The 15,109-nt window shown below is 50.5% G+C and overlaps 1 protein-coding gene across 1 annotated transcript in view; it reads left to right on the top strand.

The window, feature by feature from the left end:
* The window catches only part of MED12 (mediator complex subunit 12), a 45,030-nt gene that overhangs the window by 16,768 nt on the left and 13,153 nt on the right, over positions 1-15,109 (top strand). Inside the window, exons 16-32 of the mRNA XM_054388578.1 lie at positions 739-940; positions 1,750-1,868; positions 1,988-2,131; positions 2,890-3,053; positions 3,305-3,436; positions 6,499-6,726; positions 7,373-7,517; positions 7,784-7,904; positions 8,596-8,697; positions 9,400-9,513; positions 9,783-9,946; positions 13,248-13,427; positions 13,604-13,675; positions 13,965-14,125; positions 14,217-14,378; positions 14,458-14,569; positions 14,781-14,870. Of these exons, the coding sequence (XP_054244553.1) occupies positions 739-940; positions 1,750-1,868; positions 1,988-2,131; positions 2,890-3,053; positions 3,305-3,436; positions 6,499-6,726; positions 7,373-7,517; positions 7,784-7,904; positions 8,596-8,697; positions 9,400-9,513; positions 9,783-9,946; positions 13,248-13,427; positions 13,604-13,675; positions 13,965-14,125; positions 14,217-14,378; positions 14,458-14,569; positions 14,781-14,870 (2,412 nt within the window). The remainder of the gene's footprint in view (positions 1-738; positions 941-1,749; positions 1,869-1,987; positions 2,132-2,889; positions 3,054-3,304; positions 3,437-6,498; positions 6,727-7,372; positions 7,518-7,783; positions 7,905-8,595; positions 8,698-9,399; positions 9,514-9,782; positions 9,947-13,247; positions 13,428-13,603; positions 13,676-13,964; positions 14,126-14,216; positions 14,379-14,457; positions 14,570-14,780; positions 14,871-15,109) is intronic.

Genomic DNA, 15,109 nt, shown 5'->3' with positions numbered 1-15,109 from the left:
TGATACTAGGGAAAAGAGACCAACATCCATCCTGCTCCAACATCCCCTCAGCCTCCTTCTCCAGACTAAACCCCAGTTCCCTCAGCTGCTGCTCTCCAGACCCTTCCCCAGCTTTGTTGCCCTTCTTTTAGACCTGCTCCAGCCCCTCAATGTCCTTCTTGGAGTGAGGGCCCCAAAACTGAACACAGTACTCAAGGGGTGGCCTCACCAGTGCCCAAGGGGCATGATCACTTCCCTCCTCCTGCTGGCCACACCATTGCTGATCCAGGCCAGGGTGCTGGTGGACTTCCTGTCCCACCTGGGCATACCCTGGCTCAAGCTCAGCTGCTGTCAATCAGCACCCCAGGTCTTTTCTGTCAGGCAGCTTTGCAGCCACTCTACCCCCAGCCTGGAGCATTCATGGGGTGGTTGTGACCTAAGTGCAGGGCCCAGCACTTGACCTTATTAAACCTCATCCCATTTACCTCAGCCCATGGATCTAGCCTGTCCAGATCCTTCTGCAGAACCTTCCTGTTGGTTACACCAAGCTTGGTGCCAGGCATTGATCTGCTGGCTCTTCCTGTTCGTTCCCTCATCTCAGCCCTCAGCTGGGGGGATAGAGGAGAGCACTGCTTGTGCTCCGGATCCCTTAACCAGTCATCCCAAGGCCCTGAAGTCTCTCTTCATTGTCTTTGGGCTTGTTGTTCCTTCATCAGTGCCCACCTGAAGGAGCAATAGCATTGTCTCTTGGTGCCCTAGGAGGAGTCCTGCAGTCACGAGTGCAACCAGCGGCTGGTGGTTCTCTTTGGGGTGGGGAAGCAGCGGGACGACGCTCGCCACACCATCAAGAAAATAACCAAAGACATTCTGAAAGTCTTGAACAGAAAGAGCACTGCAGAAACAGGTGAGGAGGCTTTGAGCCCCTCCTTTCCAAAGGAGGAGCATCTTTGCAGCTGGCTTAGTCCTTTGTCTGGAGTCTGCCAGTGGAAGGATTTCCCAGAACCTGTAGTAAGCTGTGTCACTCACTGAGAGCCTGCAGTGGTGCTCTATTCCCAGCCACAGCAACCAGCAAGTAACAAGGTTGGTCTCCTGCCAACAATATCTGTTTCACTGAACAGGTTGTGAGGATTGACTCACATCCAGTTCAGAGCAAGACCCCAGCCAAAACTTTGTTTTTTCAGATGTAATTTTCTTTACTTCTTGCATTGAGATCCTTGCACAAGAAATAGAGGACCATGCCTCTGCCTGTTTGGCAAAGACTCTGATTAAATGTAGGTTACTGTTGTTCTTGGAGCACTGCTTGGTGGAAGGGATGAGGAATTTGGGTAGCTGTGTCCAAATCTGACCTCTACTAGCTGTGATTTGGCTACAGTTCTTTTTCTGTTGGTCTGAAATGTGGTAGAGAGAGGATTCTTTAAAAGATGAGGTTCTCTGATAAATGTTGAGGCCAAACATCTCCAATCCAGAACATCTGTTCTCCTCAGGCAATCAAAACATCTAAATTGAGAAGGTGTTTTTCCCTTTCCAAGGAGCACCTTCACTTGGGATGAGCAAGGTGTTAACCCTCCTGTCATTCCTTCCTCAGCAGCTGGTTGGTTTGGATTCAGTGTGGTCATCATCACTTTAGGGTCTGGGGCTCTGGCTTTTTTGCTGTGCTGCTTAGGAGCTGATCTTCCTGAGGGACTGGCAGGTGTTGATGTCTGGTGTTTAATCCTCCTCTGATGAGGGTGGTAGCCTAATACTGTTTTCTGATCCACTCACCTTTGGTAGGTGGAGAGGAAGGCCAGAAGAGAAAAAAGAGTAAGCCAGAAGCATTCCCAACAGCTGAAGATATCTTTGCAAAGTTCCAGCATCTTTCTCACTTTGATCAGCACCAAGTCACATCTCAGGTATGACACTTTCAAGACTTCTTGACTGTGTCCCTTTGTGTTACTGAGAACAGCTTCCTGGAGCATGGCCCTGCTGAGATCCTTGCACAGGGGCAGATGATAGCCTCTTCTGCTTGCAGGTATCTCGCAACGTCTTGGAGCAGATAACCAGCTTTGCATTGGGCATGTCCTACCACCTGCCTCTGGTGCAGCACGTGCAGTTCATATTTGACTTGATGGAGTATTCCCTCAACATCAGTGGCCTGATTGACTTTGCCATCCAGGTGAGTGCTGCCAGCTCCAACTCTACTTGTGCAGGCCTTCGTCCACCTGAAGGGCAGCAGATCTGTGCTGGGGACCCTCTGACCCATGTCATGGAGGTGGTCAGATGAGGTGGGCGTTCCAGTGCTTCTGGGCTGCAGCTGTTAGGAGCAGGCTGTTTGTGGTAGTCTTGCATTCCAAGGGTAGTGCTTCCAGAGGCTTCAGGGCATCTCCAAAAGATTTCTGTCACATCTCTGTCCCTGGCTGCAGCAAGGCCTTGTTCTGAGTGAGAAGGGGATCATATGTCTCTGGCAGTTCTCCCACCTTGCTCCCCTGGAAGGATCCTTGGCACATAGCTGCACAGGCTGCCTTCTGGATCCTGCTAAAATCCTCTTGCTGTTTCTGCAGCCTGTGCCAGGTGTCTCTGGAAGTTTTGCTGTGGCTGCTGGCAGAATTGAGGCTGTTAGCCTTAAAAAGGGAGCTGAGTGAGGTTTATGCTGGACAGAATTTGCCAAGCCAGCTGTCTGCTACTGTCTGTGGCCATATCCCAATCACGCTGTAATTCCCAAGCACTGACAGACCCTTATGCTGCCTGAGGGAAAAATTGTGTCTACGTATGAGGCCCCAGCTCTTCCAGAGGTACACCTCCAGGTTGAAAGTGCCTGCATGAACCTCCCTTTGGTAGCAGGTCCTATAGGCCATGGCTGTGGTATGTCTGCTCCATTTCTGACCATACCTTACCCCTGTGGCTGTTGAAGGGTTTTTCTGTCATTGGGTGCAGTTGCTGAATGAACTGAGCGTGGTGGAGGCAGAACTGCTGCTGAAATCCTCCGACCTTGTTGGCAGCTACACCACCAGCTTGTGCCTGTGCATCGTGGCTGTGCTGCGGCACTACCACTCCTGCCTTATCTTGAACCAGGACCAGATGGCTCAGGTCTTTGAAGGGTAAGGGATTCTTCCCCTTGCTGTGTGGAAGGCAGCAGTGTATCTTCTGGGGGGTTGTGAGGGATGGATGTGTGTCCTTCCTAAAAGTCAGCAACTTTGTGCCTGAGGCTTCAGCTCACAGAGTTTGAGGGGAATGGGATATGTTGCCCAGTGAACACTGCTGCTGTGAGCTCAGGGACATTTCTGTGTAATGAGATTATTCCTTCAGTTTTGCTTTTTGTGTTGCTGCAGCAGTTTTTGTCTCTATACAGCCTATGTGGGGTGGTGAAACATGGCATGAACCGCTCAGATGGCTCCTCAGCAGAGCGCTGTATCCTGGCCTATCTCTACGACCTCTACACCTCCTGCAGTCACCTTAAAAGTAAATTTGGGGAGCTCTTTAGGTGAGTCTGAGGCAGGTGGGATGCTGTGGGTGCTGAGCTTGGCTTAAGCTTTGCTTGTGATCTTGTTTGATGCTATTTTTCCTCTCAATGGGGAACTGAAGTCTTGGGAGTAGTACCTGTTTTACAGGCAGAAATGACCCAGTGCATGACCTTGACTCATGATCATGATGTTGGTTTTGTTAAGCGTCCTTCAGTGGTCCTCTACACCTCCACAGGTCTGTTTTTACCAATCTCTGATGACTGATCAGTTCATTCTGAAGGTTATCTGCTTCTGTTCAGCTCCCTAATAATCTGTGGACTGCTTCTGAACCTGCTTTGCTGGGTTCTGGGTTTGTTCCTGTTCTGTTTTGCTTTCATTATCCTTGCTCTGCCCCTGCTGGCTCTTAAGGTTCTGCTCTGGTGATGTTGCCCCAAGGCTCTGTCGTGTGGGCTTATATTGTGGCTTTCTGCCCTTTGCAGTTCTTCTCTTGGAAGCTGTTCCCCCATTAGATCCCTCTGAAGCTCCCCCCTGAGCAGCCCAGATCTGTGGAGTCTGCAGATTTCCATGTTTTTTGCTTACCTCATCCTGTTAAGGAGTAATTCTCCTGACAGCCCTGTGGTCCTATGCAGTGCTTCACCTCATCTTCTCCTGCAGTCCCTGCTCCCTGTTGGTGTCCCCAGGGTAGGTGTGCCATAAGGACATCTAACCAATGGTGTCACCTCCCCTCGAGGCACTGTGTGAGTGTCTTGTGCCTCCATGTCAGGGGCTAGGGGCTGGGCTCCTGGCTGCTGAGAGCCTTTGAAATCTCTCTCTGGACTGAATGGAGAGCCACAGGGTCACGAGAGCATTGGGTTGTTTGAAGGTGTCCTTACACATGCAGCAAGGAGAGACCTGTTGGTAGGCTGTTGAATAGGAACCCCCAGAAGCTGTTCAGCAAAGCTTTTAAGTGAATGGCCACAGAGAAAAGGGATATCCTCTGGGAGGCAAATGAGTGCCAGCTGCAGGAGGTTCACCAAGTCACAGGGCAAGGTCCTGCAGCTGGGCCAGCCCCAGGCACAAATCCAGGCTGGGTGCTGAGTGGGTTGAGAGTAGCCCTGCAGAAAAAGCCTTGGGGGTGTTGGGTGCTGAGCAGCTGCCCAGGAGCCATCAGTGCCCTCCTGCAGCCCAGCAGGCAGCTGTGTGCTGGGCTGCAGCCAGGAGAGGGGATTCTGCCCCTTGACTCTGCTCTGCTGAGACCTCAGCTCCAATCCTGCCTCCACTTCGATGTCCCCAGCACAAGAAGGACACAGAGCTGCTGGAGAGAGTCCAGAGGAGAGGCCACAAAGATGATCCAAGGGCTGGAGCACCTCTGCCATCAGGGCAGGTTGAGGGACTTGGGGGTGTTCAACCTGGAGAAGACTCTGGGGGGACCTTAGAGCTGCCTTCCATGCTTGAAGGGATCCTGCAGGAAGGCTGCAGAGAGACTTTTCATGAGGGTGTCTAGAGACAGGCCAAGGAGGAATGGTTTGAAGCTGAGGCAGAGCAGGGTTAGACTGGAGCTGAGGAAGAAGTTCTTCAGTACAAGAGTTGGGAGACTCTGGAATGGCTTGCCCGGGGAGCCTGTGGATGTCTCCTGCTTGGAGGTGTTCAAGGCCAGGTTGGATGCAGGGAGGTTGGAGTAGATGATCACTAAGGTTCCCTCCAACCTAAGCCATTCTGTGAAGAGGTTAGAGGCCTCCCAACTGGGGAGTGGAAAGGAGTTTGTATTTTCAGGGTGATCACTCCCTGAAGAGTCCCACAGGACTCTGCTGGTGTTTGTGCTGTTCCACTCGCGGGAAGCGAAAGTTTTTGTGAAACTGGTATCCTGCCCTGGAGCAGGCTGCCCAGAGAGGTGGTAGGGTCTCCATCTCTGGAGACATTGAAAGCCATCTTGGACATGTTCCTGTGTGGCCTGTCCTAGGTGACCCTGGTTTGGCAGGATGGTTGGACCTGATGGTCTCTGGAGGTCCCTTCCAACCCATACCATTCTGTGACTCTGTGGTGTGTCAGTACAAGTTTGCTGCAGTTTGTTGCAAGAGGGTGCAGTGATGGTGAGCAGGTGATAAGCTGATAGACGAAGTTCAGTGCTGGTAAACAGTAAGTAATGCAGGTGGGATTGTCTTTGTTCCCTTCTGAACTCCATGTAGGGATGGATTTCTTCTACCAGGTAGGTAAAGGATCTTGGAGATCTGTAATTGAAATACAGATCTGTAACTGAAAATGTCACCACAGTGGTTAGGAATAGTCAAAAAGCAAAAGAGATGTTAGAAACGTTTGGGAAAACAGATCCGAGAGCATCTCTAGGCCACCATTTAAGCCATGGTGCAATTGTGCTTCCCTATTTGGGGAACTGGACTCAAAAAGCATCTCAGGGAGTTGGCCCCAAAGGAGGCTGAAGGGATAGATGAGACCAGAGTTTGGAAGTGACTTCTGAGGAACTGAATCTCCTCCCCACGGAAGAGGAGGACTGAGAAGGAATGATAGAAGTTTGTAAGGTTCTGGTTGGTACGCAAAATAAAGCGAATGGTCAATGTCTTATAAGGAGGCACAAAAGAGAATGAGCAGAAAATGACAAAAGGTAAGTTCAGAACAAAAGAACAAACTACCTAGTTTTCATGATTAACATGGAACTCACTCCATGGTGTGAAGGTCAAGAAACCACTGGATTCCAAAAGCAGGTGGACAAATGTAGGATTTGAAAGTCTTGAGGAGAGCATTTTCTGTGAGCCCTGAGTTGCGGCAGGGCAGAGCAGGATGCTAGAGCAGCATCGCCTTGCTCTTCAACTCCCTTTGGGTGTCAGCTGCTGTGACACCAAGGGCTGGGTTAGATGTTTCCATGTCTGCCCTGGAATAGCCATTCCTATGCTATGGCTATTAAACCCGTGGGAAACTTCCAGGTGCTTCCACAACAAAGAATCAGCTTCACTCTTCCAGGAGAGTCTTGGCTGGTACTTTCCACACAGGCTTGCCCAGGAAGGGCCTGTCTGGCAACAGGATTGCTTTGCTCAGAGTCCAGCACAAGCTTACTTCTGTGTTCCTGCTCTCTCTTTGCTGTCCTGTTAAGTGACTTCTGCTCCAAGGTGAAGAACACAATCTACTGCAATGTTGAGCCATCTGACTCCAACATGCTATGGGAACCAGAGTTCATGATTGACACTATTGAAAATCCATCTGCACATAACTTCACCTACACCAACCTGGGCAAGAGCCTCAATGAGAACCCAGCCAACCGCTACAGTTTTGTCTGTAATGCACTTATGCACGTGTGTGTGGGACACCATGACCCAGACAGGTGAGACACAGAACTCTCATGGCTGTACTGAGATAGTAAAATCATAGAATTATTAGGGTTGGAAGGGACCTCAAGGATCATCCAGTTCCAACACCCTTGCCATGGGCAGGGACACCTCACACTAGATCAGGTTACTTGGAGCCACATCCAGCCTGGCCTTAAAAACCTCCAGGGATAAGGCTTCCACCACTACCCTGGGCAACCTGTTCCAGTGTCTCACCACCCTCAGGGGGAAGAATTTCACAGAATCAAGATCGAGCTTTTGCCCTTCTGCTCCACGGGAGGTTTCTGTCCTCCCTGAGCTCCTAACTAATTTCTTCCTAACGTCCAATCTGAGTCTACCCATTTCTACCCAAATCGTTAGGTGGGGGTAAGAAGTCTCTGGAGACTTTCAAAACCCACCTGGACACATTCCTGTGTGACCTGCCCTAGATGACCCTGCTCTGGCAGTGGGGTTGGACTTGATCTCCAGAGGTCTCTTCCAACCCCCAGCATTCTGTGATTCTGTGAAAGCCAGTTACCATTCTTTGACTGCCCTTGGGTGTGAGGAAGGAGCCCAGGCTGGGACCCCTTAGAGCATCCCTGACGTGACAGTGTGCAGGAGTAGCAAAGCTGACCCTCTGCTCTGTCCCTGGTTGTCTGGCAGGGTGAACGACATCGCCATCCTGTGTGCTGAGCTCACCGGCTACTGCAAGTCCCTCAGCGCCGAGTGGCTGGGTGTGCTCAAAGCCTTGTGCTGCTCCTCCAACAATGGCACCTGTGGCTTCAATGATCTGCTCTGCAACGTTGATGCAAGTGCAAACATTCAAAAGGGGAAAATGAATTGAAGCAGGAGTGGGAGAAGGCAGGAATGAAGAAGGGATGGAGACTTTGTCTTCTGAGGGGAAAGGCTCTGAATACTGGGGCTGCATTTTGGTGTTTGATGCAGCCTGTGCTGATCATGGACACTGGCCTGGGGTTATGGGCCCTTCTACCCCACACCTCCTAGGCAAACTGACAAATTGCTGACAGGAAAAATGAGGCTGTTGTGATCATTGGCTGATCTCCTCTCTTCCAGGTCAGTGACTTATCTTTCCATGACTCCCTGGCCACGTTTGTTGCCATTCTGATAGCCCGGCAGTGCTTACTGCTGGAGGACCTGATTCGCTGTGCTGCTATCCCCTCACTCCTCAATGCTGGTAAGTGCATCCCTGCAGCAAGCTGGCCTTGGTCTCAGTTCTGGCCCAAAGGCCTGTGCTGCACAGACACCTTGTGAACCTGTGAAATGTGCCTGCAATGCTTCTTTTATAGTGTGGCACTTAAGAATTCAGTGCTTTGCTTTGGAGAGTTTCTAGCCTTTTGGGTTTTATTATAAACTGGTTGTGCTAAGGTTTGGCAATGTTCTGCTCTCTGGAGTTTGTGTGCAAGCTGAAATTAGCATTGAAAGATGTTACCAGCCACACTGTCTGACCAGTGCAGTCAGCTCTGACCTGCAGAAGTACAGCTCTGACTGCTCATACGATTCAGCTAAGCATTTTGCCGGCTGACCAACTGGACCTACAGCACCTGGCTCGCTCTGCCTTGACTCTGCCATCAGCCTTCTTAGCTTTGCTTTGGGGACTGCAGGTCACAGCCCCCGACAGTTTCCCAGTGGGAAACTGGAAGGATGGAGCAGCAGAATGCAGTTCATGTCACTGGGGATGGTACTGATGCATTTGCTCACTTGCCTGTTAATTGCTGCACATGCACCAAATTTGTAAATGGAACTAGGCTGCTGCAGCTAGAAGCTGCCACTGGGCTGCTCCAGGGCGGTGCGCTGTGAATAGCTGTTGGACTGAGTCAACTGTCCCAGTGCTTAAGAACTCTCAGCTGACTGTTTTCTTTACACAGCTTGTAGTGAGCAGGACTCTGAACCAGGAGCACGTCTGACCTGCCGGATTTTGCTCCATCTGTTTAAGACTCCACAGCTGAACCCATGCCAGCAAGATGGCAGTAAGTGAATGAAAGTAGAGCTTTTCTTTGTTGTGGAAGTACTGAGGCTCACGAACCTCAAGAAAGAGATGCTGGAACCCTATGTTTAGAGATCATGACCTGCTTCTTGTGAATTACAGCTTTCTGCAGAGGACGAAGGACAATATCCTTTCATTTATGTCACTCCATGGTAGCTAGGTATCTTGGGGAGCAGGCCTTCAGAGGCAGGAAACCAGCCAGTAGAAGTGGCCTTGCTGTCACTAAGCCATTAGAGTAACGATCACTCCTTTTTTTTGTGTCTTAAGCTTTGTATAGCCTCTTAACTTGGTGCCAGAAGCTGCTGTTTTACAGCACTCTCTTTTTCTTGCCTGATGATGGAAGCAGTCCAGGGAGCACTGTTCTTGGCTCCTCATCAGTATCCTGATAGCTCAGATTTTTCAACCCAGCCTGTGTTCTAGGTGAGGGTTCTGCTGGAGCACAGGGCTCGTGGCAGAGTCTCTGCTCAGCACTTGAATTTCACATTTCAGCTGTCACAGTGTGCTCTCCACTGTGCTTTGCAAAACTTAATTGAATTGACCCTGTGTTACAACTGGGAGAAGGCCTGGCCTCAGCTTCCCCTGTGCTGGATTGCACAGTAAGGGCTGGCATGTAAGTTAGGCAGCTCTGGAGCTTTCACCTCTCTCTCTTGCTGAGCACTGCCCTTCCCCACTGTCCCCTCTGCAGACAAGCCCATGGTGGGAATCCGCTCCTCCTGCGACCGGCATTTACTGGCAGCCTCCCAGAACCGCATTGTGGACGGGGCAGTCTTTGCGGTGCTGAAGGCTGTCTTTGTTTTAGGTAGGCACCTCTCTTGGCCTGAACCTGCAAGAATGTGTGCTGTGGGCCTGGCAGAAAGACACTGAGTTGCATGTGTTGCCTGAACAGAAGACCAGAGGAAGTCTGCTTTGGTGGATGTGTGGCTTGTCTGAAGCCCTTGGGTTGAGCTGTCAGAATGAGTTGTATCTCTTGGCTGCAGCAGATCACTGAGGTTACAAAAACTCGTGTTTTGTGGGCCGGGTTTTGGGTTTAGAATTGATGATTAAGTGATTTTTGTGCTTTCCTTACAGGAGATGCAGAACTGAAAGGCTCTGGCTTTTCCCACCCTGGAGGTGTGGATGATCTCATGGATGATGAGCTGGGCACCAGGAAGGCCAGTGGTCGGGTTGTAACTGTAGAGACAGCTAGCTTGGATATTTATGCCAAGTATGTACTGAGGAGCATATGTCAGCAGGTGAGTCTGTCTCATCTGTAGGTTAGTCCTTACCCCTCGTGTGACTTTCTGCAGGTTGGCTTTGGCAGGCATTTCTTTGAAAGGTTCATCAGGAACCTTTGATGTTTCTGCCAGTGATGGTGCTGAGGATTGCTCTCCATCAGCAAAAAATGGACAAACGATTGTCCAGAATCAGGTGATACAGGGGGGCAGGGGCTGTACCTCCTGTTTGTTCTGGCAGCAGCACAGGGCTCCTGTCCAAGGAGGGGAGTGCTGGAAGTTGTCTGCAGAGATGTGTGCTGGAGGCCAAGAAGATAAGCATGACAAGGACAGGTTGTTGAAGTGACAAAAAGTACCTTTCAGAATGCAGCTTGCAGCTAGGCTGGTAATATATCCCTGAGGTTTGCAGCATCCTGTATAGTCAATTAAAGGAACAACAACAAACCCCCTTAGCCTAGCCTAAGCTGACAGCTGACAGTTCCTTTGTGGAATAGTGGCATTTGAGGAATTGAAACCTGGCTAAAAAGGTACCTAGCTGCTGAATGGAGTGGCTCTTACCATTCCTGAATGAAAATGGATGTTGAAGGGTGTCCTTGGCCTTGGTTGCAAGTTTATGCTGTCCAGAGGAAAGATGCAGAGTTGCCATTTGAAATCAGAGAACAAGCCCTTAGCTCTGTGTTGTGCTCACGCTTTCTTGTACTGTCATTGGCTGCCTGAGGAGCCAACTCAGCAGGGTACCAGCCCAACAAAGAACAACTGGAGGCACCTGTTGATAAGCATAAATTCAGCATCCTTGGTGTTACTGAAAGCAGGCTACAGCAGTAACAGAAGTAGAGGTTCCCTTGCTGGTCCCAGTCTGTGCAGGAAGAATTCTCAGTAGGCAGAAGGTCTGTGTAGGCAGAAGAGCAGTGTCACTGCTCACATCAGTTCCTGGCAGCACTGCTTACGCAGGAGTGAGCGTTCCAGTATACACCGGTGAGTACCACCACACTGGGCCACAGCTTCTGCAGGGTTACTGCAGCTGTTAAGAGCCCATAAAGTGACGTGTTTACTATTAGCACCTCAAGTGTAAGCAGTGGATGCTCACTGCAGAACTCACACTGGCAGTTCTGAAGTGTCTGCAGGATGTCTTAAACTACAGGCTGTGATTTCTCCAACGCAGAAAGTTTTGCGTTGCATATTCAGGATATATTTTATAACAGACTTCATAGGGAGTGGGGAAAAGTGGCAGATTATGGAATTAACATAAAGATTTGTTATGTGAAGGTAGTGGCTGGTCTGCCCTTTAATTAGCCTGTTTAAATTAATCAATGTAATGGTGACTGGCCTTTTGGAAAGGTTGATTACACAGAGCTGTGGTAAACCACAGTGGGAAGCAAGACAGAGGCTTGAGTCAAAGGTGCTTACCTGAATCTGGTGATGGGAATGGAAGAGGTCTTCACAAGGCTTGGAAAAGATGTTCACAATGCAGTCTTATAAGGAGGCAGGGGAGGAGCTCTGGTTGGGTAAAATGAATCCTGGGGAGGTGGCTGTTTTGTAAAGAAACACTGCAGAGAGCATCAGAGAGAGGCTAGAAGTCCCTCAAGGGTGAAGATTGCAGCTGACTTGATACTTATTTGTGAGATCATACCAATAAAGTGGGTCAGAAGTGGAGTTTAAATTCTTGTAGGAAGCTGGGCAAGTGACAAAAAGAGTCTTCCCAAGGATATGCATGAAGATCCAGGAGATCATGGCATGGCAATACTGAGGGGAAGAATTACCACAGGCATGGGAGAAGCCACCAGGTCACGTGTAGTGGCAGAGCAGGAGCTTCATCTGGGCTGAAGGTGAAGATGGATGCTGTGGTTCTGCAAGGGTTTCAAGCCAGATTCAGCCTTCTGGTCTTTGTGCTGCTGTCAGTGCCTGGAGTGCTCTCTGCTGCTTCCTGAGCTGCATCCTCAGCTGCTCTGCTAGTCACTTCTCAGCAGAAGAATTCCACAATCAGGTGTATTCTGCAGTTGCAAAGGTGCTTGTCTAGAAGTCCTCGGTAGGTCTGAATTTCAGGAATTTGCCTGATTTTCAATATGAAAAAATCCTGCAGGTGAATCTTTACAAATGGTGTGAAGGAGAACCTGCCTCATGTTTGCTTTGGAAACTGCTGCTGTTATTTTCATACACTTAGGGACCACCACCTGAACCTGGGAGGCTAATAACTGTATTTTTGTCTGTCTTCCCTTCATGATTTGTGACTTCATGAATGACTCGTGTCCAGTCACAGATTCACAGATTGCATTGGGTTGGAAGGGACGCTCCAAGGTCATCTTGTCCAATGCCTCTGCAGGCAGCAGGGACACCTCCAACTAGAGCAGGTGACCTTGAATGTCTCCAGGGATGGAGCCTCAACCACATCCCTGGGAAGCCTGTTCCAGTGTCTCACCACCCTCACTGTGCACAACTCCCTCCTGATGTCCAACCTAACTCTGCCCTGCTCCAGTTTCAAACCGTTGTCCCTCATCCTATCCTCACAGCCCCTTCTGAACAGTCCCCCCCCAAGTCTTCCCTCTAGGTCCCCTGCAAATACTGAAGTGCAGCTCTAAGGTCTGCCTGGAGCCTTCTCTTCTCCAGGCTGAACAGCCCCAACTCTCTCATCCTGTCCCCATAGTGGAGGTGCTCCAGACCTCTGATCATCTTTGTGGCTTCCTTTTGGATCTTCTCCAGCAGGTCCATGTCTCTCTTGCAGGTGAGGTCTCAGCAGAGCTGAGCAGATGGGCAGAATCACCTCTCTTGACCTGTTGGTCAGTTGTGTCTCTTTGCAGGCTTTGGGAATTCAAGTAATTGGCTTTCAGGGAGGACAGTGGCATGTTTTCCATCACTGAGAAGCTAAGGCCATGCTTTTCCTGAAGACATGGTCTAACTCAGCCTTCGCTCCAGCCCTGGATGATTTAATTTAAGACAGCTCCAAGGCTTTGTTCTGCAGGAAATAGATGAAATTATTTTAAGTGATCCCTTCTGATCTTTTGAGCCAAAGCAGCAGTGTTGATGGAGCCTGGACATGGCAGTGGCCAGGTACTTTAAATCATCCCAGAACTTCATGCAGAGAGGCAGCAGCTACTGGGTTTCACCACTGCTGCCTTGCCAGAGCTGATCTTCCCTCTGTTGTGATTGCTGTGCCTGGTGCTCCCTGAGGCAGGAGTGTATAGCTTGAGAAGAAAAGTGGTTATCAGGCATAACTGCATGCTGATAAGGATTTTAGGAGTTGGATGTGTGCCCGTCTTGCTGAGGCTGAAAGCAGTGGTGCTGGCTTGGAATCAGACATCAGTTTGACTCTGCCTTTGTCTTGCAGGAGTGGGTAGGTGAGCGATGTCTGAAGTCCCTCTGTGAGGACAGCAATGACTTGCAGGACCCTGTGCTGAGCAGCACCCAGGCCCAGAGGCTGATGCAGCTGATTTGTTACCCACACCGCCTGCTGGACAACGAGGAAGGAGAAAATCCTCAGCGGCAGAGGATCAAGCGCATCTTACAGGTGCGAGCTCCTGGCAGCATCTGAGTGCCCCAGAAACTGCCCAAAGTGGCATTAGAGTGGGGTTATCTGAAACGCAGCCCTCTGAGGGGTCTGAAACTCATTATCCTAGGAGCTGAGCATGTGGGTGGATGTGGTTTGAGATAAGGCCTCATGAAGTGTGTATGTATGTGTTGTAGAATCTGGACCAGTGGACTATGAGGCAGTCCTCGCTGGAGCTGCAGCTCATGATTAAGCAGACAGCAAGCAACGTGAGTTTCTGCTCAGAGCCGTCCAGCAGGGACGTGTATTGCCAGTGGTGAAACGGCTGCTTCTGACGCAGTGAGGAGGTGGCCTGGCAGAAGTGGGAATAGGGAGAAAATAAAGTCAGGCCTGTGAAAGGCAAACCTGAGAAAGATGCTTTGAGCCTGAGAGCCAAAGAGCAGCAGCCGTGGGGCAGGTGGCAAAGTGCGTTTGCAGGGGGTTGTGCTGAAGCCTGCAGGCTCTGTCACTGGGTGCTCTCTCAGGATGATTTGGCTGTATTTTCCTCCCTCTTTCCAGGAGATGAACTCCTTGTTAGAAAACATAGCCAAGGCCACCATTGAGGTATTTCAGCAGTCAGCAGAGACCAGCTCTGCTAGCTCAGCTGGCAGTGGAGTCAGCAGTATCAGTAGCTCAGCAAATGCTACATCTGCCAGCAACAAATCCAAACCCATCCTCAGGTGGGTGCAGTTCCAGCACATGGCTGCCTGTGGGACAGGTCTGAATCATAGGCTGGGTTCCAAACTGCTTTTTTCTCCTGTGTTTTTGTAGCTCCCTGGAGAGATCAGGAGTGTGGCTGGTGGCCCCTCTGATTGCTAAACTTCCAACATCAGTGCAGGGCCATGTGCTGAAAGCAGCTGGAGAAGAACTGGAGAAAGGACAGCACCTGGGGTCATCATCCCGCAAAGAACGAGACCGCCAGAAGCAGAAGAGGTGAGTGCTGGGGACAGGCCACGCTTGCTAGGCTGGCCTCCAGCCTGGCAGTGCAACTCCCTCGCTGTTCTTCCTGCAGCATGTCCCTCCTGAGCCAGCAGCCATTTCTGTCACTAGTCCTAACATGCTTGAAAGGACAGGACGAGCAGCGGGAAGGCCTCCTCACCTCTCTGTACAGTCAAGTCCAGCAGGTAAGTGTCTTGCTTCTCCTCTCACTTCCTTGCAGGGCTTGTTCCTTCAGCGGGCAGGCTGTTGGGCATGTCCTCAGGGATGTGGTCTGGTTGCATGCTGTAAGGCACAGGGTGCTTGACCATTTCTGAGGCACTGGGCAGTGAGCAGCAGCAGCCGCTCTGTGAACTGCAGTGTGCAGCTCGTGAGGTCTGTCCTCTTCCTGTGCCTTAGATTGTTACCAACTGGCGTGAAGATCAGTACCAAGATGACTGCAAAGCCAAGCAGCTGATGCACGAGGCCCTGAAACTGCGGCTGAATTTGGTGAGTCGGTGCAGAGAGAGCTGAACCACACGCACACTGGAGGGGCTATGTATGTCCTGAGGCGAGGAAAGGAGAGACGTTTGTGCTCATTCCAGGTCTTGAGTCCTGAGCACGATAGCATGCATGGGGAAAATTCCCCTGCTGCATTTCACAGGATGAAATCCACAGCCTTGGTCTCTTTGAGATGAGCCTTCTCATTTCAGTGCCTTTGCAGTGCATAGCACTGCTATCTGTGTCTG

Source organism: Indicator indicator, chromosome 17, assembly GCF_027791375.1.
Source record: "Indicator indicator isolate 239-I01 chromosome 17, UM_Iind_1.1, whole genome shotgun sequence".
Taxonomy (NCBI): domain Eukaryota; kingdom Metazoa; phylum Chordata; class Aves; order Piciformes; family Indicatoridae; genus Indicator; species Indicator indicator.
Note: the sequence above shows the minus strand (reverse complement) of the source record. Positions and strands in the feature narration are given on the sequence as shown.